The following is a 20,272-nucleotide window of genomic DNA, read 5'->3' as shown; positions in this document are numbered from 1 at the left end:
TTCTGAAATGTTCACCAATTCCACTGGTAACCTGTTTATCAGACTTAGATTTGTGTCCCTCATCTCTTTCTGTTTTCCTGGACTTTTTAGCAATTTTTAATGTCATTGGGAACGAAAATGGATTAGAAATCCAGGGAGTATGTCTTCTGGTTGAGGTAACACGTAACTTAGAATTGTCCTGTGTGACTTGGGATGGGTCCCAAAGATGCTGTTGAAGGATCACCTACCTGTTGTTGTTTAGTCGCTAAGTCTTATCTGACTCTGTGACCCCATGGACTGTAGCCCGCCAGGCTTCTCTGTCCATGGGATTTCCCAGGCAAGAATACTGGAGTGGGTTGCCATTTCCAGCTAGTCAAATGTTCCCCACTGGCTGTGAGATTTAGATGAGTGGTTTGCTTTTGAGACTTGGTTCTGTCACCTGTAAAATGTAAATAACGGAATCCGTGTTGTCTTCATCACAGGTTCGTGTTGGAAGGAGATCGTGAAATTCATGTGTTAGTGGTCACAGTTAAATTTGCCCCCGAGAAGGCCTTGTGACTTATTTCCTCTCTCTTAACATGTTCAGTGTCCCTTCTCAACTCTGTTATCATCATTCTCATTGCTCCTGCTTGAGAAATCCCAGGTTTATTCATTCTTTTACTTATCCATGCACTCATCCTTCCACCCACTTATTCGTGCAACATCTGAGCTCCTACTGTGTGCAGTTGTCATTGATGTACCCTCTCAGTGATGATGGAGACAGTGTCTACAATTTGTTGAACACGTATTCTATGCTAAGCACTGTGCTGAATGCTTTACTTCTGTCTTAGTTAATCTTCACAACATCCCTGTGAGGTAAGTAGTATTTATTCCTTTTTTCAGATAAGGTAACGCGGGCTCCAAAAATATGTTACCTAGAGTCAGACTGGTGAGGAAATGGGAGAACCAAAGCTGTACCCAGATCTGTCCATCTCTAGAGCCCACAGGCCTGCTGCTGCTTTCTCCATGTCTGATCTGTCGTAAGTCCTTCTCAGAGTTGTTGTTTTTTTGGTACTGTCTCTGAATTGGTCCATTTCCTCTTCCCTTTCTTTTTCTCTTAAGAGCCTAGTTCAGACCCCCTCAAACCCTTGCTCATTATTGCCATTAGCTTCCTTGCTGTCATCCCTGTCTTTATCAGGTTGCTATGCCTCAGCTCCATCCCTCTGTCCGCCACCTATTTGACATTCCTAGAATAGTTCTCATTATGCTAGTCTCCTGCTCAGGAAGAGTCTGGCTTCCTGTTGTTGTTGGGTCCAATTCATCTATCTCTACCTGTTGTTAAACTCCCTGAATCTGTCCACATTTACCTTCTAATACATCTCGACATCAGTGTTAGTTCATTCAATAATATTTGACACCATGTGCCAAGAGTGATGGAATCATAAAGAGGAAAAGTTGTGGAGTCTGCTTTAACAGGCTTACAGTTTGATAGTGAACTCATCTAGAATTCTTTACTTCAGCCAAGCAAGGCATCTTTAATTTTCCCCACTCAAGCAGAATTATTCTTTCTCTACTCATATTGTAGTCACAGATTATGTTTGTAGGTGTTTCCTTTCCACATATTCGCCCCCCCCCAAAAAAAAACCTCATATAAGGCATAATCAAGTACCTCTTTTCTTTCTAGCTCACCTTTCTCCTCTCTGTAGTGAAGTGAAGTCGCTCAGTCGTGTCCGACTCTTTGCGACCCCATGGACTGTATCCTACCAGGCTCCTCTGTCCATGGGATTTTCCAGACAATAGTACTGGAGTAGATTGCCATTTCCTTCTCCAGGGGATCTTCCCAACCCAGGGATCGAACTTGGGTCTCCCGCATTGTAGACAGACGCTTTACTGTCTGAACCACCAGAGGAAGTCTTCTCTCTGTAGTTCCTTATAATGGGTATTGCCTAGACATTTTAAGACCTGTACAGCTTCTGCACTTTTTGTAGAACACTTTTATATGCTTTATCTTATTTGAATATTAATGTAGATTTGCCAGGTGATAGTTTCATTTTATAGAAGAAACGGCATCCAAGAAGTTAGCTGACTGTATACACTTGTGTTGCTAGTGAGCTCTGTGATGTCCTTAGATGTGTGCTCTTTTGAATCTCTGAGGTAATGTGGTCCAGAGGAAGAACGTATTTTTGGAGGCCTAGAACTCTGTGTGGTAACAGGAGAATAAAAGTACACAGGGTTCTGATTCAGGCTTTGGTTCTAGTTTTGGCTCCTCTCCTTGTCTTCTGTGTAACTTCAGAGAAGTTGCTCTGTTCTGCAAGCCCCAACAATTGTCAGTGTTGTTCCTCTCCTGCCTCTCCGTGGGGTTATTTTGATGTCCAGATTTGACGATAACTTTTGTTATTAGCTAACTTTTGTTGAGTCCTCACTGAATACCAGGTGCTGTCCTAAATGTTATGCATGGCTTGTCTCAGCTAATCCTCACAGCAGCTCTGAGATGTTCTTTGCTCGCAGTTGACAGATGAGCAGATTGAGGTGCAGGGATGTTAAGTGGCTGGACCAAGTTTTTGTAGCTGTCGAATGTGAAGCCATGAATTGAATGTAAGCAGTCTGAGTCTAGACCTGGTGCTCTGAACCGTGGTACTAACGATTGTTTTTTTAAGGTGCTCTGAACATGCAGAAAGTCCAGTTAGCAAGGAGCTGCGTGGCGCTGCGTAATGGTGAATAGGGAAGGGAGCGGGCAGCATGGATATTTTGCAGGAGAGGACAGCAGTGGCTTCCTAGGGGGTCTGACCAGCATTGGATATGTGGAGAGGTGTTTTGGGGGCCCTATATCTGGCTGTTGGCTGTCACTCTACTATTAGGCTATCTGGTTTTGCTTAGAAAGAGTGGAATGGAAGAAGAAAGAGCCTGTTTAACCAGTGGACAAAACAGGTAGCCCTTGGCCCAGGGGATCTACGTCCATACTGACCTGGTGGAGCCATAGGTCAGACCCTAGGACAATCTGGTTGGTTACTTAGGGGCATGACAACCTTTGCCAGTTTGGGGGAAGCTGGAGTACTTGAATTGCTTTGGTGTGTGTGTCTGTGTGTGTGTGTGGAGTTGCCTCCATTGCTGCTCTTCCTTTGCTATGTATTGGGCATGGGGCCTGGCTGCTCTGGCTCAGGGTGAGATTGAAATTTAAACCCTGATCACATGGGTTTGAACCTGATTCCCAAGTTTAGCAAGGGGATGAGAGACCCTTCTTCAGGCTGGAGGAGGCCCTGGGTAGCTGATTGTTGTGAACTGTCACTTGATGCTCACAGATCTGCTGCCCTCTCTCATCGTGGGGGTGGGCGGGTGGCAGGATGGTGAGGGGGCACAGACTATGAGAGTCTTCAGGGCTGTGCTCCCAGCGTGGGACAGTGTCCTGGGAGGTGAGTGTTGCGGGTCTGTGGCTGGGCCCTTGGGGCTCGTTCTGCTGTGCCTGGCCCGCGTGCAGAAGGGGGGCACTAGGACCCAGGGGCTGGCTCGGTCCCTGACAAGTCGAGCAGCCCTGGCGCAGAGTGAGGCTCATCAGCTGGCAGGCAGGGTTGGGTGTCCCTGGGCTCAGGGCTCCTCCGGCAGCGGGGGCTGCTGCTCAGCCTTCTCCGTCCCCCACCCCGGGGGCCACCCGGTGAGGCCCGTGGCCGGGGGAGGGCCACGCCTGCGGGCCTCCGTGTCTGTCCACGCCGGCCTGGAGCCCTAGCCCTCCCGCCCAGGTCTCTGCCTTTTCTGTCTTTGGTCAGCTTGGGGGGGTGGAGGCCGAGACAGCAGCATGGCCCAGAGCAAGAGGCACGTGTCCAGCCGGGTAAGTGCCCTGACCTGCGGTGGCCGTGGGAGGGCTTCTGGGGGAGGCCTGGGTGCCTGTGGACAGTGCTGTGGGGGCTGGGAGACAAAGCTGGAGCTCGGCCGGGGCCACTCGCAGCCCTGATGGGGTTAGACTGCATCGGCGTCCCTTCCCAGAGTTGGGCCCTTTGTGGGTACTGGTGAGGCCTGACCTTTGACTCTAGCTGGACTGCAGGCCAGAGGCTCCTGAGGGGGCCGGACTGTCCTGGGGATTTCAGATGGGGTTGGTGGGTTGGAATGGCCTCTCAGCGAAGCCTTTCTTTAGAGCTGCTTTGTTGTTTGTCACTTGCTTTCTTGCTCTTCTGGCTCAGATTGGCTCTGTAGCCCCTGTTGTGTCCACCTGGTCCCGAGGTTTATTAGGGTTAGGACGGTGGTGACAGTCTCTGACTTTGGGGCCAGCCCTGATGTTCCTGTCAGCTCCTTTTATTGTCGGGTCCGTGAGAGCCGCTTGACTGTCCCAGGTATGATTTGGCCTCTCAGAGCCCCTGGGAATGGCATCCTTGCCTTCTTGGATGAGTTCTTTGGGGAAGAGAGTTGGGGAGTGACTGGCTCTGGCAGAGCTTCCTTATGAAGCCAAGCAGGGGCATCAGAAGGGAGCCCTGTGAGGGCTTCAGGTCCATGCTGTCACTTCTTCATGCCTCATTCTCTGTTGCAAGGCCCCTGGTTCATGGAGCTGCTGTTGCTAAAAATGACCTAGGTGTGATTTTCTTCTAAGCCATGGGCCTATTTGGGACCTAATTTCATGTTGTCTTGTCATCACGAGTATGTCAGAAGCCGAGAGCTTCCCAAGGACAATGTTTAGTCTATTCCCTTGGCTTGTCCATTCATTTGGACCACTGGGCAGAGTCGGGGGACAGTTTGCAGGACAGATCTGAGATACCAGATTTGCCTGGCCTTTATATATTTATTTATTTGTAGCAAGATAGCATGAGTGAAGGATCTCCAGAGCTTATAGACAGAGTTGATTGACCAGGGCTGAGGCCTGGAAGAAGGGAGTTAAATGGTTGAATGGGCTTGGTGAGGCATCTTGGGGTGTCTTGGTTGGGTGGGGGAGGTCAGGTCATGGCGGAGGCACAGTTGTGTGCCACTGAAAGGGCGAGGTCTGAGAGAGCTGTCTGGCCCTTAAGGAGGACAGGCAGAGGTCGGGAAGGGAGCAGGGCTGCGGGAACACTCACTGACTCACCTGTCTTCCCAGCTCAGACTTCTTTGTCAGGCACTGGGTTGTGGGGAACCGCTGTAAACTGAGTTAGTTGCTTGAGCTTCATTCCCCTCCTAGGGGACAGTGCTCCTGAGAAAGTAGCCATATGGAGTGACATTCACAGATCTATCAAAGAATTCTGATTTATTAAAGTTAAATATAAACTCTTATTAAAAATTCTGGCAGATTCCAGGGGAGTTTGAAGAAGTTTTAGAACATAATACTGACATTTTTTCAAAAGAAATTTGGTAGGTGTTGGGGGGGGGACTTTAATTTGAGAATGGGGTTCAGGGAAGTGACTTCTGGTCCTTTTTTAGGCCAGGATCCTGCTTGGGGCCTTTCTTTTGTATTAGGATGACACCCTTAGCTTGAGGCTTTTAACCCTGTATGTTTGCTTGTGTCTTTCAGACTCCCAGTGGCAGCAGAATGAGTGCTGAGGCAAGTGCCCGGCCTCTGCGAGTTGGCTCCCGAGTGGAGGTGATTGGAAAAGGCCACCGTGGCACCGTGGCCTATGTTGGAGCCACACTCTTTGCTACTGGCAAATGGGTAGGTGTGATCCTGGATGAAGCAAAAGGCAAGAATGATGGAACTGTCCAAGGCAGGAAGTACTTCACTTGCGATGAAGGACATGGCATCTTTGTGCGCCAGTCCCAGGTACCACTTCCTGCTCCTGTGTGTGTGTGTGTCTGTGTGTGTGCCTGTGTGTGTATACATGCTCTGTTGTGTGTGTGTATACATGCTGTGTTGTGTGTGTGTGTGTCTGTGTGTGTGTATGTATGCTCTGTTGTGTGTGTGTGTGTATACATACTCTGTTGTGTCTGTGTGTCTTTGTGTGTGTGTGTGTGTCTGTGTGTGTGTATGCATGCTCTGTTGTATGTGTGTGTGTATACATACTCTGTTGTGTCTGTGTGTCTGTGTGTGTGTATGCATGTTCTGTTGTGTGTGTGTGTGTGTCTGTGTGTGTGTATGCATGCTCTGTTGTGTGTGTATACATGCTCTGTTGTGTGTGTGTGTGTCTGTGTGTGTGTATACATGCTCTGTTGCATGTGCAGCTGGTATGCTGGTGCTCTCTTTTCCTGGGCCTGAGCCTGAGTCTGGTTGGGAGAGTGGGAGGTAACGAGGGAAGATCGAGAGCTATCCTTAGGGAATCTGCCCTGTACTCTAGGCTTGCTTAGGGCCTGAAGAGGGGCCCGTATTACATCCAGCCTTGATATAGCTATATTGAGTCTATTCTGTGGCCTCAGATCCAGGTATTTGAAGATGGAGCAGATACTACTTCACCAGAGACACCTGATTCTTCTGCCTCAAAGGTCCTCAGAAGAGGTAACAACCGCCCACTTAAGTTGCCTCCTCACACGCAGGAGTCCCCAGGACTTCTCCCCAGAACAGGGGGCTGCAGTGGATCCTGAGATTTTCTGTCACCACTATATTCTGTTGTTGCGTCTTGCCTCCCCTGCCGTGACGTTCTCTGCTCCTATCCCTCTACACAAACACACGCTTTGTTTCTGTTTGCATTCTACAGAGGGAGCTGACTCAAATCCAAAGACCAGCAAGCTGGTAAGTGGTCAGGGATGGGAGTGGGGAGTAATGGAGGACAGGGACAAGAGAAAGAAAGGCGGGAGACCCATACTGGGTCTTATGTGTCTACTGCTTCCCCCTAGGGCAGTAAACCGAGTTAGCCTTTCCAGGCTCCATCCTCTCTGAGAAGGAAACTTTCTTGGTATGAGTTGCCGCTTTAGGTGTAAAGGTGCTAGCAGGGTAAAGCTACCAATGCCCAGAAGTTCTGGATCAATTGGAACTGAGGCTGGGGGTGAAAGGGAGGACAGGTCTGCCCCTGGTAGCGTTGTTGCCAACTTCCTACCTTTTGGTACCTGAGGCTGCCGTCCTGATGGATGTGGGGTAGGAGTAGGTAAAGACTGGAGGAGGAAGGTGCTCTCTGGTTCACAAGTAAGTGGAAAGGAGCTGGGCCGTCTGCCACCTTTTTAGGTTGTATGTAGAGGGCCCACTGTAGCTCCCCTCCGCTGCTCTGCACAGGGTGTGTGAGGTGGGGTTCCCAGCTCTCTAGCTCCTCTGGGCAGCTGATCTTGAGGGAGGCCTCAGCTCACTTACCCTGGCCTTGACAGCGACCTGCTCCTCCTGTACCGGTGTTTGCCTGTTGGTCTTAATACCTGCACCAGCTAGCACAGATGTCTGACCAGCTAGCACAGTGTGTTGTTTGACTCTGTTCTCTAACTCTGCCCTTTCCAACTCCTCACGCAGCGGGGACTGAAGCCCAAGAAGGTGGTGTGTTTACTCTTTGTGCCTGGCTGGGTGAGGGCCGTGAGCCCCCTCCCCAGCTGTCCTGCATGTCCTCGGGCTGCTCCATGCATGTGTATGTGACCTGGGGGCTGGGATGGCCAGAGGAAATGGCAGCCTTGGCGCTCAGAGTTCCTTTGAGGGGTGCGAGGGTATCAGGCTCAGTGTCCAGGCCCAGGTAGGACGCGTTAGGGATGAGCCGCACGCCTCCTCACACCCCTGCCCATCGCTTCGGGACTTCTAGTCAGAGACTGCAAGCATTTGACTGTAAGCAGCAGCAGCATGGAAGAGAGCATTTCCTGGGTTACAGTGGATTCTCACTTAGCCTGAGCTCAGGGTCAGTGGGAGGAGAGACTGGGGGTGTGGAGGTGAGGAAGGCACCAAGTGAGGTGGCTAGGTAGTATAGGTGGGAGGTCAAGGAACCGAGCACAGGAAGCGCAGTCCTGAGCGGAAAGCCTGAGTGGCACCTGCCCCTGGGTGGTGTGGCCGTGAATACGCACCTTTGCTCTGTTCCGTCCTTCCTTCCCTGCCTCTTCCTTCCTCTGGTGCTGTGCCCAAGGCCTACCTCCTGCACCTTACAGCCTTCCATCAGCCATCGCTGGAATGGGGCTGCCACCCTGAGACTCTCTTAGTCTGAAGTTGCTGCCATGACCACTTTCTCACACCAGTCCATGCCTTCGGCCTGTGCCCAAGCCGTCTCTGGCCTGCATGTGCCTGTCTGACCTGTGTGTGCCATGCTGTGTGTATGAAATTCTGTGATTTCCTTGTCGCTCATCTGTGTCAGGACCTTCTGACTCTGCATGGAGAGCTGTCAGACTGGGGCAGTGGGAGGGGAGAGGAAAACTGCTCTATTTTGATTTCTGGTTGGTGGCGGGTCCTCACTTTGGAGTCTTGCCTTGGAAGAGACAACGTGATGGTACCTGCTTTGGGGTCCTGGCTTGGGAGGGAATGGGGGTATAAGAAGGAAAATAATTCTCTAAAGGATGCTGGACCCATTCCAGAAACTTGGCTTCTTCCCTTGATTATTGGCTCCTGGTTGGGGCTCCCATCTTGCATCAGACCCCAAATAGAGAAGAGCATGGGCCTGCAGTCTGCTGTCTGTTGAGGGGTTCTGACTGCAGTCTGATCTGACCATGGGTGGGATGTGAGCCGTGCCCAGATCTTGGTGTTTTTGGTGGCTGACTAGGGAAATGTGGCAAAGCCTAGCCTCGGCTGCCTGCGCTGGGGCACAGCACCTCCTTGGCTCCTGGTGCAGAGTGTCAGTCAAGGTGTCAAGCCCTTCCCTAGCTCTTTCTCTCCAGTGCTTCTCTCGCAGCACATCACTCAACACAGCAAACAGGGAGCTAGTGCCAGAACAAAAGAGGGAACTTTGAGGGGCAGGGTGGAAGAGAAGACCCAGATGTCTCTGCAGGGTGCCCAGTCCTTTCTGGAAGCTCTGTAGAGACAAGCTCTAACCTGCCCACAACCAGGGAGACTTGGGAACGGAACCAGAGGCTGTCATTAGAGCTGCTTCTGCCCAGATGGAATGTTCTCCAGGTTTCTTAGTGTGCCCCACAGAGCCGATGCAGGAGTGCTGGGTGTGTGTGCCTGATGAGCCACCATCAGGGTATCATCTGTGTCTATAAGATAGAAGTAGAGTTGACGGGGTTGTAGACGGAGGGGAGTGTGAGTATGAGAGAGGCCTGATGAAGCAGTGAGGTCCCATGTCCCTGTCCAGTGATACCCTGGTTCCAGAGAGGTCATCACAGAAATGGCATGTTCCCCAGCCCAATTTCTTTGAGCAAGTCCTTGGGGATGCAGGAGAGGGAGGAGCCAGCCAGGACCTGTTCTTTGGAGGAGGAAGCAGGGTGGGTTTAGCAGAGGACTTTGTCCAGTCATGAGGAGGAGGAGGAGGAGCCATCAGAGCCTGGTGGTTGCTAGGTGACTGAGGAGCAGTGGCTCCACCCCTCGTGGAGCAGAGGAGGGTGGGTGCATGACGTCAGGTGGAGCTGGTGCGGCGGCCACTGAGGCTGCCGTCAGCCTAAGCTGGCGAACTAGGCCGGGGGCCTCCCGAGTGCCTCTCCGGTGCCTGCCGGAGCCTGGCCATCCCCACTGTGTACCAGTGGGGGCTTCTGCATCTGAGCTGCAGCCGTTCGCCAGCTGGGGAGCTGCCGGGCCGGGGAGCTGAGGCTGCATTGTTGGGATTTGATACACTAATCTCCTGTCTCCGCCGCCTTTCCCTCTGTTCGGTCTCTTTCCCTCCCTCCCTTGGTCTGTCCTTCCTCTGTGTGTGTCCATTCTCCTCTGTCCTTCCTTCTCTTTCCTCTCCTGGCTTTCTTTGGTTTTCTGCAATGATGAGACAGGCACCGACAGCCCGAAAGGTACTCTTGCTTGCTCTGGTCCTGCTGCCAGGTTGCCAGCGTGATGGTGGCAGCAGGCTGCTGGGGTGGGGGTGGGGGCTGGTTGACTTGCTCTGTCTGGTTGGGGGACGAGGATGGGGATGAAGGTGGGGGGCAGGGAGAGTGTGTGTCACTGCCATGCTCCACACCCTGGGCGTTTGCTCCCTAGCCTTCCTGCTTTTGGCTCAGAATCTGTGTTTTGGGCCTTGTACCCAGTGGCCTCACCAGCTTGAGCTTCAGGCAGCTTTTGCTGCAAACTGGCTCTGGATGTGTTTCCTAGGAGAGAATCTGGGGAAGCAGGTCCAGGTGTCTTTGTGCCTCTATCAAGCCTACCTCACTCGACCTTTGCTAGAATGACACTTGGTTGTAATACTAGCGTCCCTCCCCGACTAGGGTCTGTATCAGGGGCTTTCTCTAGAACCGTTTGTGACACATAGTTACGGAGGCTTAGCCCAGGGTAGTAGCAGTGGGGGTTGGTCTCCTTGGGAGACCTGGAAGAAGGGCCCAGGCCAAATCTTGTGTTAGCCAGAGCTCTGAGACCCTGGGTGTCAAGAATACTGTTTGGGAGTTGGAGTTAATCATCTCTTTGTCACTTTGCAATAATCCGGGGTGGTTGGTCTCTGACCTGGGGTAGGGCAATAGTTTCCCTGTGCTGCTGCCCATCCCACCTCCTTTCTTGCAGCTGGGTGGGGTCACTTTGCTGATCTCTGGGCTTCTGGCTAATGCAATATTCATGGTCCTGACACCTGAGCCCTCTGCCCTGGGGATGGGGACTGCTGCAGGAACTGGTCCTGGGGAAGAGGGTGGGGGTGGGGCGTACAACCGCACTGTGCTCCCTGGGGGACCTGATCTCTCCTAGCTGGTTTCATATCACTCACTTCTAGGGTTGTATCATCATTCTTGTCACGTGGTATTTCTCAGGAGTCTTGTGTGGAATCTAGCACTCGAAGGAAGGGGCTGACCTGGGAAAGTCCTTGGGAGTGGTGGGTGGGCGGGGCTCTGGGCTGGAGTGGGAGAGGTGGTTGTGGGAGGACTCCTCTCTGGTCTCTGGAGACCTTCTGTACTAGCTGCTGGCTTTGGTCTCCTGTGGCTCAGCCTGGGAGACGGGGACAGAATTTCCAGGGTGTCCGAAGGGGTGAGGCCTACAATGGTAGGACAAAAGTGGGAGGAAGAACCAGTGGGAAGTAGGAGTTCTGAGCTCCTGGAGTAGGATCAAGGTGATTCACTGGAAGGAGGGGATGGGACCGGGCTGGGGAGGAGGGATGGGACTGCTGACTGTAGCCTCATGTCTGTTGCTTCTGCTCTCATTGCTGTCCCTTCTGCTGTCTGTCTTTCTGCTGTTATCCTTTCTTTCCTGACTACTCCTCCTCTGGCTCCTGTTGCCTCTCCAGACTACAACTCGGCGGCCCAAGGTGAGGAAAAAGCAGGCCTCTGTACAAGCCACTGCTGAGTGGACCCAGATAGCTTAGGCATGTGCATGTATGTGGCCTTTTGTATGAGCAAGTATAAGTTGGTCACAGTGTGTCCTGGGTTCTCTTAAGGGGAGTGAGGGTACCAAGGGTAATGACAGGCCCCTCCTGGGAAAGTGACTACCAGCTCTTAGGAGCATGTCTGAGCCAGTAGCTTGAGTGTAGAAGAGAAATGAGAGTGGTTGTGGTTAATCAAGGCAGATTGGAAGAAGGGCATCTTCTTCCAGCAGCTTTTGACTGGCTTTTGGGAGGGGGGGTGTGTGTGTTGTTGGGGAAGGGGCGGGCAATTAGAAGAAATGTGAAAAAGAACTTGGAATGTAAATGTCAGGGGCTACGGAGGTGGGTGTGTCTGTGAAATGCCTTGGGTGGGGGTGTCCGTGGGTAGCGTATGGTCTCTGGGTGTCAGCCCACTGGGAGGGCTTCAGGGCTCAGTGCTACAGGGAGGAGCAATGGGCAGGCCTGTCTGCTTTAGGACCTCAGCTCCGCAGGGACCCGGGTACTGTCACCTGATTAGAGCCCCTCTGTCTTGGAGGAGGGAGGTGACAGATGGGTTGGCGGTACTGACCTTGTTTCAGAGCAGAGCCAAGGATTACAACTTTCACCCTGGCCCTTTCACTTGCAGGATCCCCTGAAATAGACCAGGGGGAGGAGGTTCTGCTTGAGGGTTTATCAAAGTGTAGAGCCCAGGACCCCAGTTTGAGCCCAGCCTTCTCTGGGAACATGAAAATTAGAGATCAGTCTGTTCTTTCTCTCTGGGAATGACACTGAGGTGCTTTTTCTGTCTGGGGGAGGTGGGTACAGGCCCAGAGCAGCAGTAGCATTGGGAGTATTAAGAAATTGCTACAATGATCGCAAGTGGGTCACAAAAGGAATTGTCAAGGGAGTGAGGGCTTCCGCCCCAGCAGGGTAGTGCTAAAGCTTGGAGGAATGTGGGGTCAGTGCCAAGGGAGGAGTCTTGTAATCTTGTGTCTTTTTCCGTCCCTCCGTCTCCCGCCATCCCCCCCACCCAAATCCCACCCCGGTCCTTTGTCGCTGCCTCTGACTGTGTCACTTTCCCTCTTCCCTTCACTGTTTCCCTGTTCTCGTTGTCCTATGGTACTCTTTGCCTTTTTCCTTCTCTGTCACTTCCTTCACCGTATTCTCGTATTCTGTCTCACTCTCTTTTACCACCCCTGTCCCCTACACTTTTTCTGGTCTGCCCCTGCCCTCTCGGAATAGCCCACGCGCCCAGCCAGCACTGGGGTTCCCGGGGCCAGTGGGTCCCTGGGCCCCTCTGGCTCAGCATCAGCAGGTGAGCTGAGCAGCAGTGAACCCGGCACCCCAGCTCAGACTCCGCTGGCAGCACCCGTCATCCCCACGCCGGCCCTCACTTCTCCTGGAGCAGCACTCCCACTTCCTTCCCCCTCTAAGGTAAGGTCTGGGGTTGGAGCAAAGAAGAACCAAGATACAAAGGGGCCTGTGACCCCTGACAGGGTCTTAGAAGTTTCCCTGGGTTGGGGGAGACCCAGAACCTTGGATTAGAAGGGTGGGGTCTCAGCATATAAGTATCCCATTACTGACTAAGCCACCCTTTCCTCTCTGCCCTTTTTCCACACTTCCCCCATAAGGATTGGGCTCTTCACAGATATTTGTATGCCACTTGCTTTGGCCCTGGACCTGGAATGATATCTGCACACATTCCTGTCCTTCCTCTCCAGCTCAGTCTTGATGGGGAAACGTGGGGAGGCTGTGCACGGACTGCAGGGTCTCTCCTTTGCAGGAAGAGGAGGGGCTGAGGGCCCAGGTGCGGGACCTGGAGGAGAAACTGGAGACCCTACGTCTGAAGCGCACAGAAGACAAGGCAAAGCTGAAAGAGCTGGAGAAACACAAGATCCAGCTGGAGCAGGTGCAGGAATGGAAAAGCAAAATGCAGGAGCAGCAGGCAGACCTGCAGCGGCGCCTCAAGGAGGCTCGGAAGGTGGGACTTGGGATGAAGAGGGTATCTGGGGAGGCAGGGGGCCCAAGGAAGTGTATTGGAAGCTGGAACTGGAGCCTGGACTATCCTGTGAAAAGGGGTATGTGAGGCATCTCTGTGATTGTACCTCCAACCTCCACTTCTCTCCAGGAAGCCAAGGAGGCCCTAGAGGCAAAGGAACGCTACATGGAGGAGATGGCTGACACTGCCGATGCCATCGAGATGGCCACTCTGGACAAGGAGATGGCCGAAGAGCGGGCTGAGTCCCTCCAGCAGGAGGCCGAGGTGCTGAGGGAACGTGTGGAAGAGCTCACTACTGACTTGGAAATCCTCAAAGCTGAGATTGAAGAGAAGGGTAAGGGGCCAGGAGCTGCCGGGGGCCAAATGATGGGGTCGGACCCATGACTGAGAGCGTTAATGGTCTTCCCCAGGCTCAGATGGTGCCGCATCCAGTTATCAGCTCAAGCAGCTCGAGGAGCAGAATGCCCGCTTAAAGGATGCCCTAGTGAGGTAGGGTCCTCTCATTGCCAGCTTCACTCTCCTGTCTCCAGATCTGTGAGTGACTCTTGACACACGGTCTTTCTCCTTCTCTCTTGCCGTTTTCCCACAGAATGAGGGATCTTTCTTCCTCAGAGAAGCAGGAGCACGTGAAACTCCAGAAGCTCATGGAAAAGAAGAACCAAGAGCTGGAAGTTGTGAGGCAACAACGGGAGCGTCTGCAGGAGGAGCTGAGCCAGGCAGAGCGCACCATTGATGAGCTCAAGGAGCAGGTCTGGGCAGCCCAGCCCCTTGCCCAGAGCACTGCGGTGCTTGCCTTCCGATGCCTCCTCTGTCTTGGCACCTTTCAGTCCTTCTCCTTGTTTGCTCTGTCTAACACAGGTAGATGCTGCTCTCGGGGCTGAGGAGATGGTGGAGACGCTGACAGACCGGAACCTGGATCTGGAAGAGAAAGTGCGCAAATTGAAGGAAACTGTGGGGGACTTGGTAAGAGAAGAGCAAACTCCTGACTTACAACCTTGATGGAGGGTATTTGGAAGAGACTTGCCATGAGAAAGATTGACGTGATCCCTGATCTTTGAGTAGGGTGTGTAGTAAGTGAACCCACCCTGGCCCAGTACCCTGCCTCTGACTTTTCTTTGCCCCAACTATCTTGTGGTCTCCCAGGAAGCAATAAATGAAATGAACGATGAACTGCAGGAGAATGCACGTGAGACAGAACTGGAGCTGCGGGAGCAGCTAGATATGGCAGGTGCACAGGTGCGGGATGCCCAGAAGCGTGTGGAAGCAGCCCAGGAGACAGTCGCAGACTATCAGCAAACCATCAAGAAGTACCGCCAGCTGACTGCCCACCTTCAGGTGCCTGCATACCCACTGCTCTCTGCCCATGGCCACCCCAGGGCTTCCCCCGTGACTCAGCTGTGTCTTGTCACCCATCCTTCCTCCCAGGATGTGAATCGGGCACTGACAAACCAGCAGGAAGCATCTGTGGAAAGGCAGCAGCAGCCACCTCCAGAGACCTTTGACTTCAAAATCAAGTTTGCCGAGACCAAGGCTCATGCTAAGGTCAGGAAAGTGGGTGAGCTGGTGAGGGGTGGGTATTGGAGACCCCAGCCTGGGTGTGGCCATGGGGTGATCTGCTGTGGGGTTCTGGCCTTCAGGTTCCTGGAGTTTGGAGTGCTTTGTGTGGTGGTTTGGAAGACTCCTGGCCTGGGCCTGTCCTAGAAGCAGGAGGCACACTGGGACATGGCATGGAGGTTAGGGGGTTCTCCGCAGCCTAGCTGAGAACCCCCTTCCCTGTCCACCTCACAGGCAATTGAGATGGAGCTGAGGCAGATGGAGGTGGCCCAGGCCAACCGGCACATGTCCCTGTTGACAGCCTTCATGCCCGACAGTTTCCTTCGGCCAGGTGGGGACCATGACTGCGTGCTGGTGCTGCTGCTCATGCCTCGTCTCATCTGCAAGGTACGGTTTGTCAGCCACGTTCCCAGCAGGGCTCTGCTGAGCTGGCTGTGAGCCAGGCACCGGGGATGCCAAGCAAAGACGGCAGTCAGTCACTCTCCTGCTGTCAGGGTTTATGATGTGGTACAGGAACACAGAATCACAGACAGATGTATGTTACAGGTGACGTTTTATGAAGGGGAGATGCAGGTTGTGAAGTGGAGGTAGTGTCTGGGAGAGAGCACAGCTGGGAGGCTGATGGAGATAGTGGGATATTACTGAAGGAATAACATTTGAGGTGAGACCCAGAAGATGACTAGGAGTTAGTGGGGGGATGACTGTCAGGATCACTTTCTAGTTGTAAAGGTAGCAGAAGCAGCAGCTTTAAGGTGGGAAAGAGCTTGGTCCCACTGCTCCTGCTGCCCTTTCACCCCCATATCCAAATCTTCATCAGCACCAGCAGTCACATCACCCTTTCCCCCCGTGAGACTCCCTGCCCATCAAAGAGCCGTCTGTGTTTTCTCCCCATGCGTTCATGCCCTCCACATAGTTGCTCAGCTCTCTATACTCCTGAGTCTGTGTTCTCCATCCTCTGCTCTGAGCCCCATGTCTCTGGTGCTTCTTCCCACAGGCAGAGCTAATCCGGAAGCAGGCCCAGGAAAAGTTTGAACTAAGTGAGAACTGTTCAGAGCGGCCAGGACTTCGAGGAGCTGCAGGGGAGCAGCTCAGCTTTGCTGCTGGGCTGGTGTATTCACTGAGTTTGCTGCAGGCCACACTCCATCGTTACGAGCAGTAAGTGATCCCTGACCTCCACTGCAGGGCCGTGGGTCCCAGATTGGCTGGAACTGAGATTGCCTTGTAGACTGTGGCCTCACAGGGCCCTCCTCTGGTCTCCAGTGCCCTCTCTCAGTGCAGTGTGGACGTGTATAAGAAGGTAGGCAGCCTCTACCCTGAGATGAGTGCCCACGAACGCTCCTTGGACTTCCTCATTGAGCTGCTACACAAGGATCAGCTGGATGAGACTGTCAACGTAGAGCCTCTCACCAAGGCCATCAAGTACTACCAGGTCTGGGGCGAGAATTGAGGCTTAGCACAGGAGGAGGGAGGGTTTCTTCTGGGGCTGTTGCCAGTGTAGCCAAGGTTGTATGTCCCAGGCTGAAGGCGTGAAACTCTTAGATGAACTCACCTTAGAATGCAGCTCCTTGAGGGTTTGGGATTCTTTCTTTTTTTTTTAGCACTTTATTATTTTTTTAATTTATTTATTTTAATTGGAGGCTAATTACTTTATATTATTGTATTGGTTTTGCCATACATTGACATGAATCTGCCCCGGGTGTACATGTGTTCCCCATCTTGACACCCCCCCCCACCTCCCTCCCCATCCCATGCCTCTGGTTCATCCCAATACACCAGCCCCGAGCATCCTGTATCATGCATCAAACCTGGACTGGCGATTCGTTTCACATATGATAATATACATGTTTCAATGCCATTCTCCCAAATCATCCCACCCTCGCCCTCTCCCAATAACCCTGTATACGAGACAGCAAAAGAGACACAGATGTATAGAACAGTCTGGATTCTTTCATACCTCTGGAGTCCCATGATGACTGGGGCTCAAACTTCAGTTTGGGAAGAATGCTGTGTTCTTCCAAGGCCTAAAGACTGTTCATTTGCCATTCCTCCTCAGCATCTATACAGCATCCACCTTGCTGAACAACCTGAGGACAGTACCATGCAGCTGGCTGACCACATTAAGGTGAGGAGTTTGGGCCAGTGGTTGAGCCCCTTATAGAGATCAGATATGAAAGACATCAGATCACACACTCGAAGGGTGTCACATAAGACTGGAACAGGGTCACTAAGGCCAGCTCAGGGAAGCCAGAGAGCTCACTTATGGATGGGGTCAGCCAAGGGTGGAGACTTCTTTAGAGATGTTAATGGGGCAGAAGGGCCCCTGTTGGAGGCTGACAGCCAGCTGCTTCTGTCTTCACAGTTTACCCAGAGTGCCCTGGACTGCATGAGTGTGGAGGTGGGACGGCTACGGGCCTTCTTGCAGGTGAGAGCACAACCAGATCAGTTGAAGTTCCTCTTCCTTCGTAGTCCCCACCTCCTTGCCCCCAGCCCGAATTCTGACTTGGCTTCCCGTCTGTCTCCTGTTCTGAGTAGGGTGGGCAGGAGGCTTCAGATATTGCCCTTTTGCTCCGGGACCTGGAAACTTCATGCAGTGATACCCGCCAGTTCTGCAAGAAGATACGGCGGCGGATGCCAGGGACGGATGCACCTGGGATCCCGGCTGCACTGGCCTTTGGATCACAGGTTTAGGGCTGTGAACGGGGACGGGAAGGAAGCTGTGAGCAGAACCGGGAGGGGCGCAGCATGTCGCGGTCTGGGTCCGGTCAGGGGACAGGAACGGTTTTGAGGGAGCTGGGCACTGTGGTGTTGAGCCCAAAGTGGACTCCTGACTCTGGCCCGTTGCGCAGGTGTCCGACACGCTCCTTGACTGCAGAAAGCACTTGACGTGGGTGGTGGCGGTGCTGCAGGAGGTGGCGGCCGCTGCTGCCCAGCTCATTGCCCCACTGGCAGAGAACGAGGGGCTGCCTGTGGCTGCCCTGGAGGAGCTGGCTTTCAAAGCAAGCGAGCAGGTGGGCTGGGTTGGCTGGGCAGAAGGTGGTGATGGGAGAGTCAGGTGGCTAGTGTGGGGTTTTCACTACTGCTGTTGACACCTGCAGATCTACGGGACCCCCTCCAGCAGCCCCTATGAGTGTCTGCGCCAGTCATGCAGCCTCCTTATCAGCACTATGAACAAGTTGGCCACAGCCATGCAGGAGGGAGAGTACGATGCTGAGCGGCCCCCTGGCAAGGTGGGCAGCCCCTTGGAGGGGCCGCAGGAGGAGCAGGACTTGGGGAGAGCTGCTGCTCACTGTGGGAGGGCTGGGAGGCGGGGATGTGGGGAGCATCTTCCTCTTGCGTAAAAGGCAAGGAGGAAGCTTCTCGGTTTGCCTGGATCCCCTGAAGGAGGCCTGATAGCCCTGCCCTCTGCCCTTCACTCTGCCCCTTAGCCTCCCCCAGTTGAGCTGCGGGCTGCGGCTCTTCGTGCAGAGATCACAGATGCTGAAGGCCTGGGTTTGAAGCTGGAAGATCGAGAGACAGTTATTAAAGAGCTGAAGAAGTCACTGAAGATCAAGGTGAGGACAGGGGAGGCTCAGGATCTGAAAGGCCAGGAAATAGCGGCGGGGACAGGGAGGCAGTGAGTGTTGGTTGTAACCGAGAGGGCTTGAGGACTGAGGGGAAGAAGTGGCACCTGTGATCAGTGGGCATTCTTGTGGGAGCTTGCTATCTGATGGTCTGTCCCAGGTCTCGGGTTGGGGGCAGTCATGGGAAGTGTAAGGCAACTGGACACGCTCCATCCTCGTCCAGGGGGAAGAGCTCAGTGAGGCCAATGTGCGGCTGAGCCTCCTGGAGAAGAAGCTGGACAGTGCTGCCAAGGATGCAGATGAGCGCATTGAGAAAGTCCAGACTCGCCTGGAGGAGACCCAGACGCTGCTGCGGAAGAAGGAGAAGTCAGGCACCTCCCCGGGCCCTGTTCGCCCCACCTTCCCTCCTGCGGGCAGCTCCCTGCCTCCTCACCCAGGCCTTCTCGGAGTGAGCCTCCCCGGGGGACAGAGGCCACCTCCGTCCCAGCTGGCAGCACCACTGTCTCATCCCGATCTGAGCCTCTTCCGCCCCTGGCTCCTGGCCAGCAGGGCTGCCCTCAAGACCTGGCAGGACCGAAATGGGGCGGGGCCGCTGGGGAAGGGACACTGCCCACGCCCAGGTTCTCTTTTCACAGAGAGTTTGAGGAGACCATGGATGCACTTCAGGCTGACATCGACCAGCTGGAGGCAGAGAAGGCAGAATTAAAGCAGCGATTGAACAGCCAGTCCAAGCGTACGATTGAGGGGCTCCGGGGGCCCCCTCCCTCGGGTATTGCCACCCTGGTCTCTGGCATTGCTGGGGGTGAGTGCCGCGGAGCAGGCAGCACCAGCCCAGAGGAGATTGAATGTCCTCACTCCTGTCCTTGCCCTCCGTTTGACTTTCTCCTCCGCCCCCCGCCACCCACTGCCGGACGTTCAGCCAGGAACACGCTTGCCCAGTTTTACTCTGTGGCAACTTTCACCAAGTTTTTAGTTCTTCTGAAGATGTGTGCAGAGTTCCTTTGGCCAAAGTGGGGCAGTGAGGCCTTACCAAGGTGTCAGTGAAACTCAGAATTCCAGTAGCTCTCCCTCCTGGGTCTGCCGCCTGGCCTTTCTGTCCCAACCCTGTATCCCAGAATGTCATCGGCCCTCAGCAGCCCGGGGTGTCTGCTGTGGTTTCCAGTCGTGCCTGGTGCTGCTCCTGATTCTCCCTCTGCTGGGCACGGCGTTCTCTCCAGAGTTCACGTCGCTTCACCCTGTAGCATGGTTCTCTCTTCCAGTGCCAAATTCTCCCAGTTCCACTTGGGGCTTATGTTCCGACCTTTGTCTGCTCTCTCAGTGTAGTCAGGGCTCCTTAAGGCTTGCAAGCCTAGTCTCCCCAGTTTCCTGACAAGGAGGTGGCCACTGCTATCTTGGTTCTCATCTAAGTAGTATGTTTTCTGTTCACTCTTTAAAGAGTCTCTTACTTCCCCTTCTCACCTCTGGAAGACAAACTCCTTGAAATGGAATTAAGCCTGTGGGATCTCTAGAACTCCCCTGCCATGCTTGTCTTGTCAGTCGGCGTCACCTGGGGTCTTGTCCTTGTCAAAGCCCCCATCACTGGTGCTGCTTGACTCTGAAAAGTGACCAAGCATCTTCTTGTCTTTAGACTCCTGTGAGTCAGATGGTTCCATGTTCCTTGGGAGGGGGCAGAATTACCGTATTGTGTGGTTTTAGCGTAGGCTTTTTGTTTTCAGTTGCACTGGGTCTTTGCAGCGATGGACAGGCTTCTCTAGTTGGGGTGTGTAGGTTCAGTAGCCTTGTAGCATGTGGGTCTTTGTTCTTTGACAAGGAATTAAACACGCATCTCCTGCATTGGAAGGCGGATTCTCAACCACTGGAGCACCAGGGGAACCCTAGCATAGGCTCTTTAAGCAGATAGTGGTTCTTTTTGTTTTTTTAAATAATTTTACTTATTTATTTATTCTCAGCTGTGCTGGGTCTTCGTTGCTGCAGACTCTCTAGTGAGTGGGAGCTACTTTTCGTTGCAGCGCACGGGCTTCTCA

The 20,272-nt window shown here is 53.4% G+C and overlaps 1 protein-coding gene across 5 annotated transcripts in view; it reads left to right on the top strand.

Annotated features, from left to right (window-relative positions):
* Positions 1 to 20,272, top strand: part of DCTN1 (dynactin subunit 1) — a 31,177-nt gene that overhangs the window by 7,742 nt on the left and 3,163 nt on the right. Inside the window, exons 2-25 of one of the 5 annotated variants that reach the window (XM_055399859.2) lie at positions 5,426 to 5,671; positions 6,262 to 6,340; positions 6,540 to 6,574; positions 9,655 to 9,672; positions 11,082 to 11,102; positions 12,378 to 12,569; positions 12,919 to 13,116; positions 13,264 to 13,468; positions 13,545 to 13,623; positions 13,724 to 13,883; positions 13,993 to 14,097; positions 14,278 to 14,469; positions 14,560 to 14,676; positions 14,923 to 15,075; positions 15,683 to 15,843; positions 15,949 to 16,117; positions 16,742 to 16,810; positions 17,048 to 17,110; positions 17,221 to 17,370; positions 17,535 to 17,696; positions 17,784 to 17,915; positions 18,114 to 18,239; positions 18,472 to 18,614; positions 18,884 to 18,981. In XM_055399859.2, coding sequence (XP_055255834.2) covers positions 5,444 to 5,671; positions 6,262 to 6,340; positions 6,540 to 6,574; positions 9,655 to 9,672; positions 11,082 to 11,102; positions 12,378 to 12,569; positions 12,919 to 13,116; positions 13,264 to 13,468; positions 13,545 to 13,623; positions 13,724 to 13,883; positions 13,993 to 14,097; positions 14,278 to 14,469; positions 14,560 to 14,676; positions 14,923 to 15,075; positions 15,683 to 15,843; positions 15,949 to 16,117; positions 16,742 to 16,810; positions 17,048 to 17,110; positions 17,221 to 17,370; positions 17,535 to 17,696; positions 17,784 to 17,915; positions 18,114 to 18,239; positions 18,472 to 18,614; positions 18,884 to 18,981 — 3,055 coding nt within the window. In that variant the 5' untranslated portion in view covers positions 5,426 to 5,443. Of the gene's footprint in view, positions 1 to 5,425; positions 5,672 to 6,261; positions 6,341 to 6,539; positions 6,575 to 9,654; positions 9,673 to 11,081; positions 11,103 to 12,377; positions 12,570 to 12,918; positions 13,117 to 13,263; positions 13,469 to 13,544; positions 13,624 to 13,723; positions 13,884 to 13,992; positions 14,098 to 14,277; positions 14,470 to 14,559; positions 14,677 to 14,922; positions 15,076 to 15,682; positions 15,844 to 15,948; positions 16,118 to 16,741; positions 16,811 to 17,047; positions 17,111 to 17,220; positions 17,371 to 17,534; positions 17,697 to 17,783; positions 17,916 to 18,113; positions 18,240 to 18,471; positions 18,615 to 18,883; positions 19,051 to 20,272 lie in introns of all 5 variants that reach the window. The other 4 variants (XM_055399855.2, XM_055399857.2, XM_088841579.1 and 1 more) reach the window with 4 other exon arrangements.

The sequence above is a fragment of the Moschus berezovskii genome, chromosome 11 (assembly GCF_049115385.1).
Source record: "Moschus berezovskii isolate FMDL1 chromosome 11, NW_MosBer_1.0, whole genome shotgun sequence".
NCBI lineage: Eukaryota > Metazoa > Chordata > Mammalia > Artiodactyla > Moschidae > Moschus > Moschus berezovskii.
This window is presented reverse-complemented; position numbering and strand designations above follow the sequence as displayed.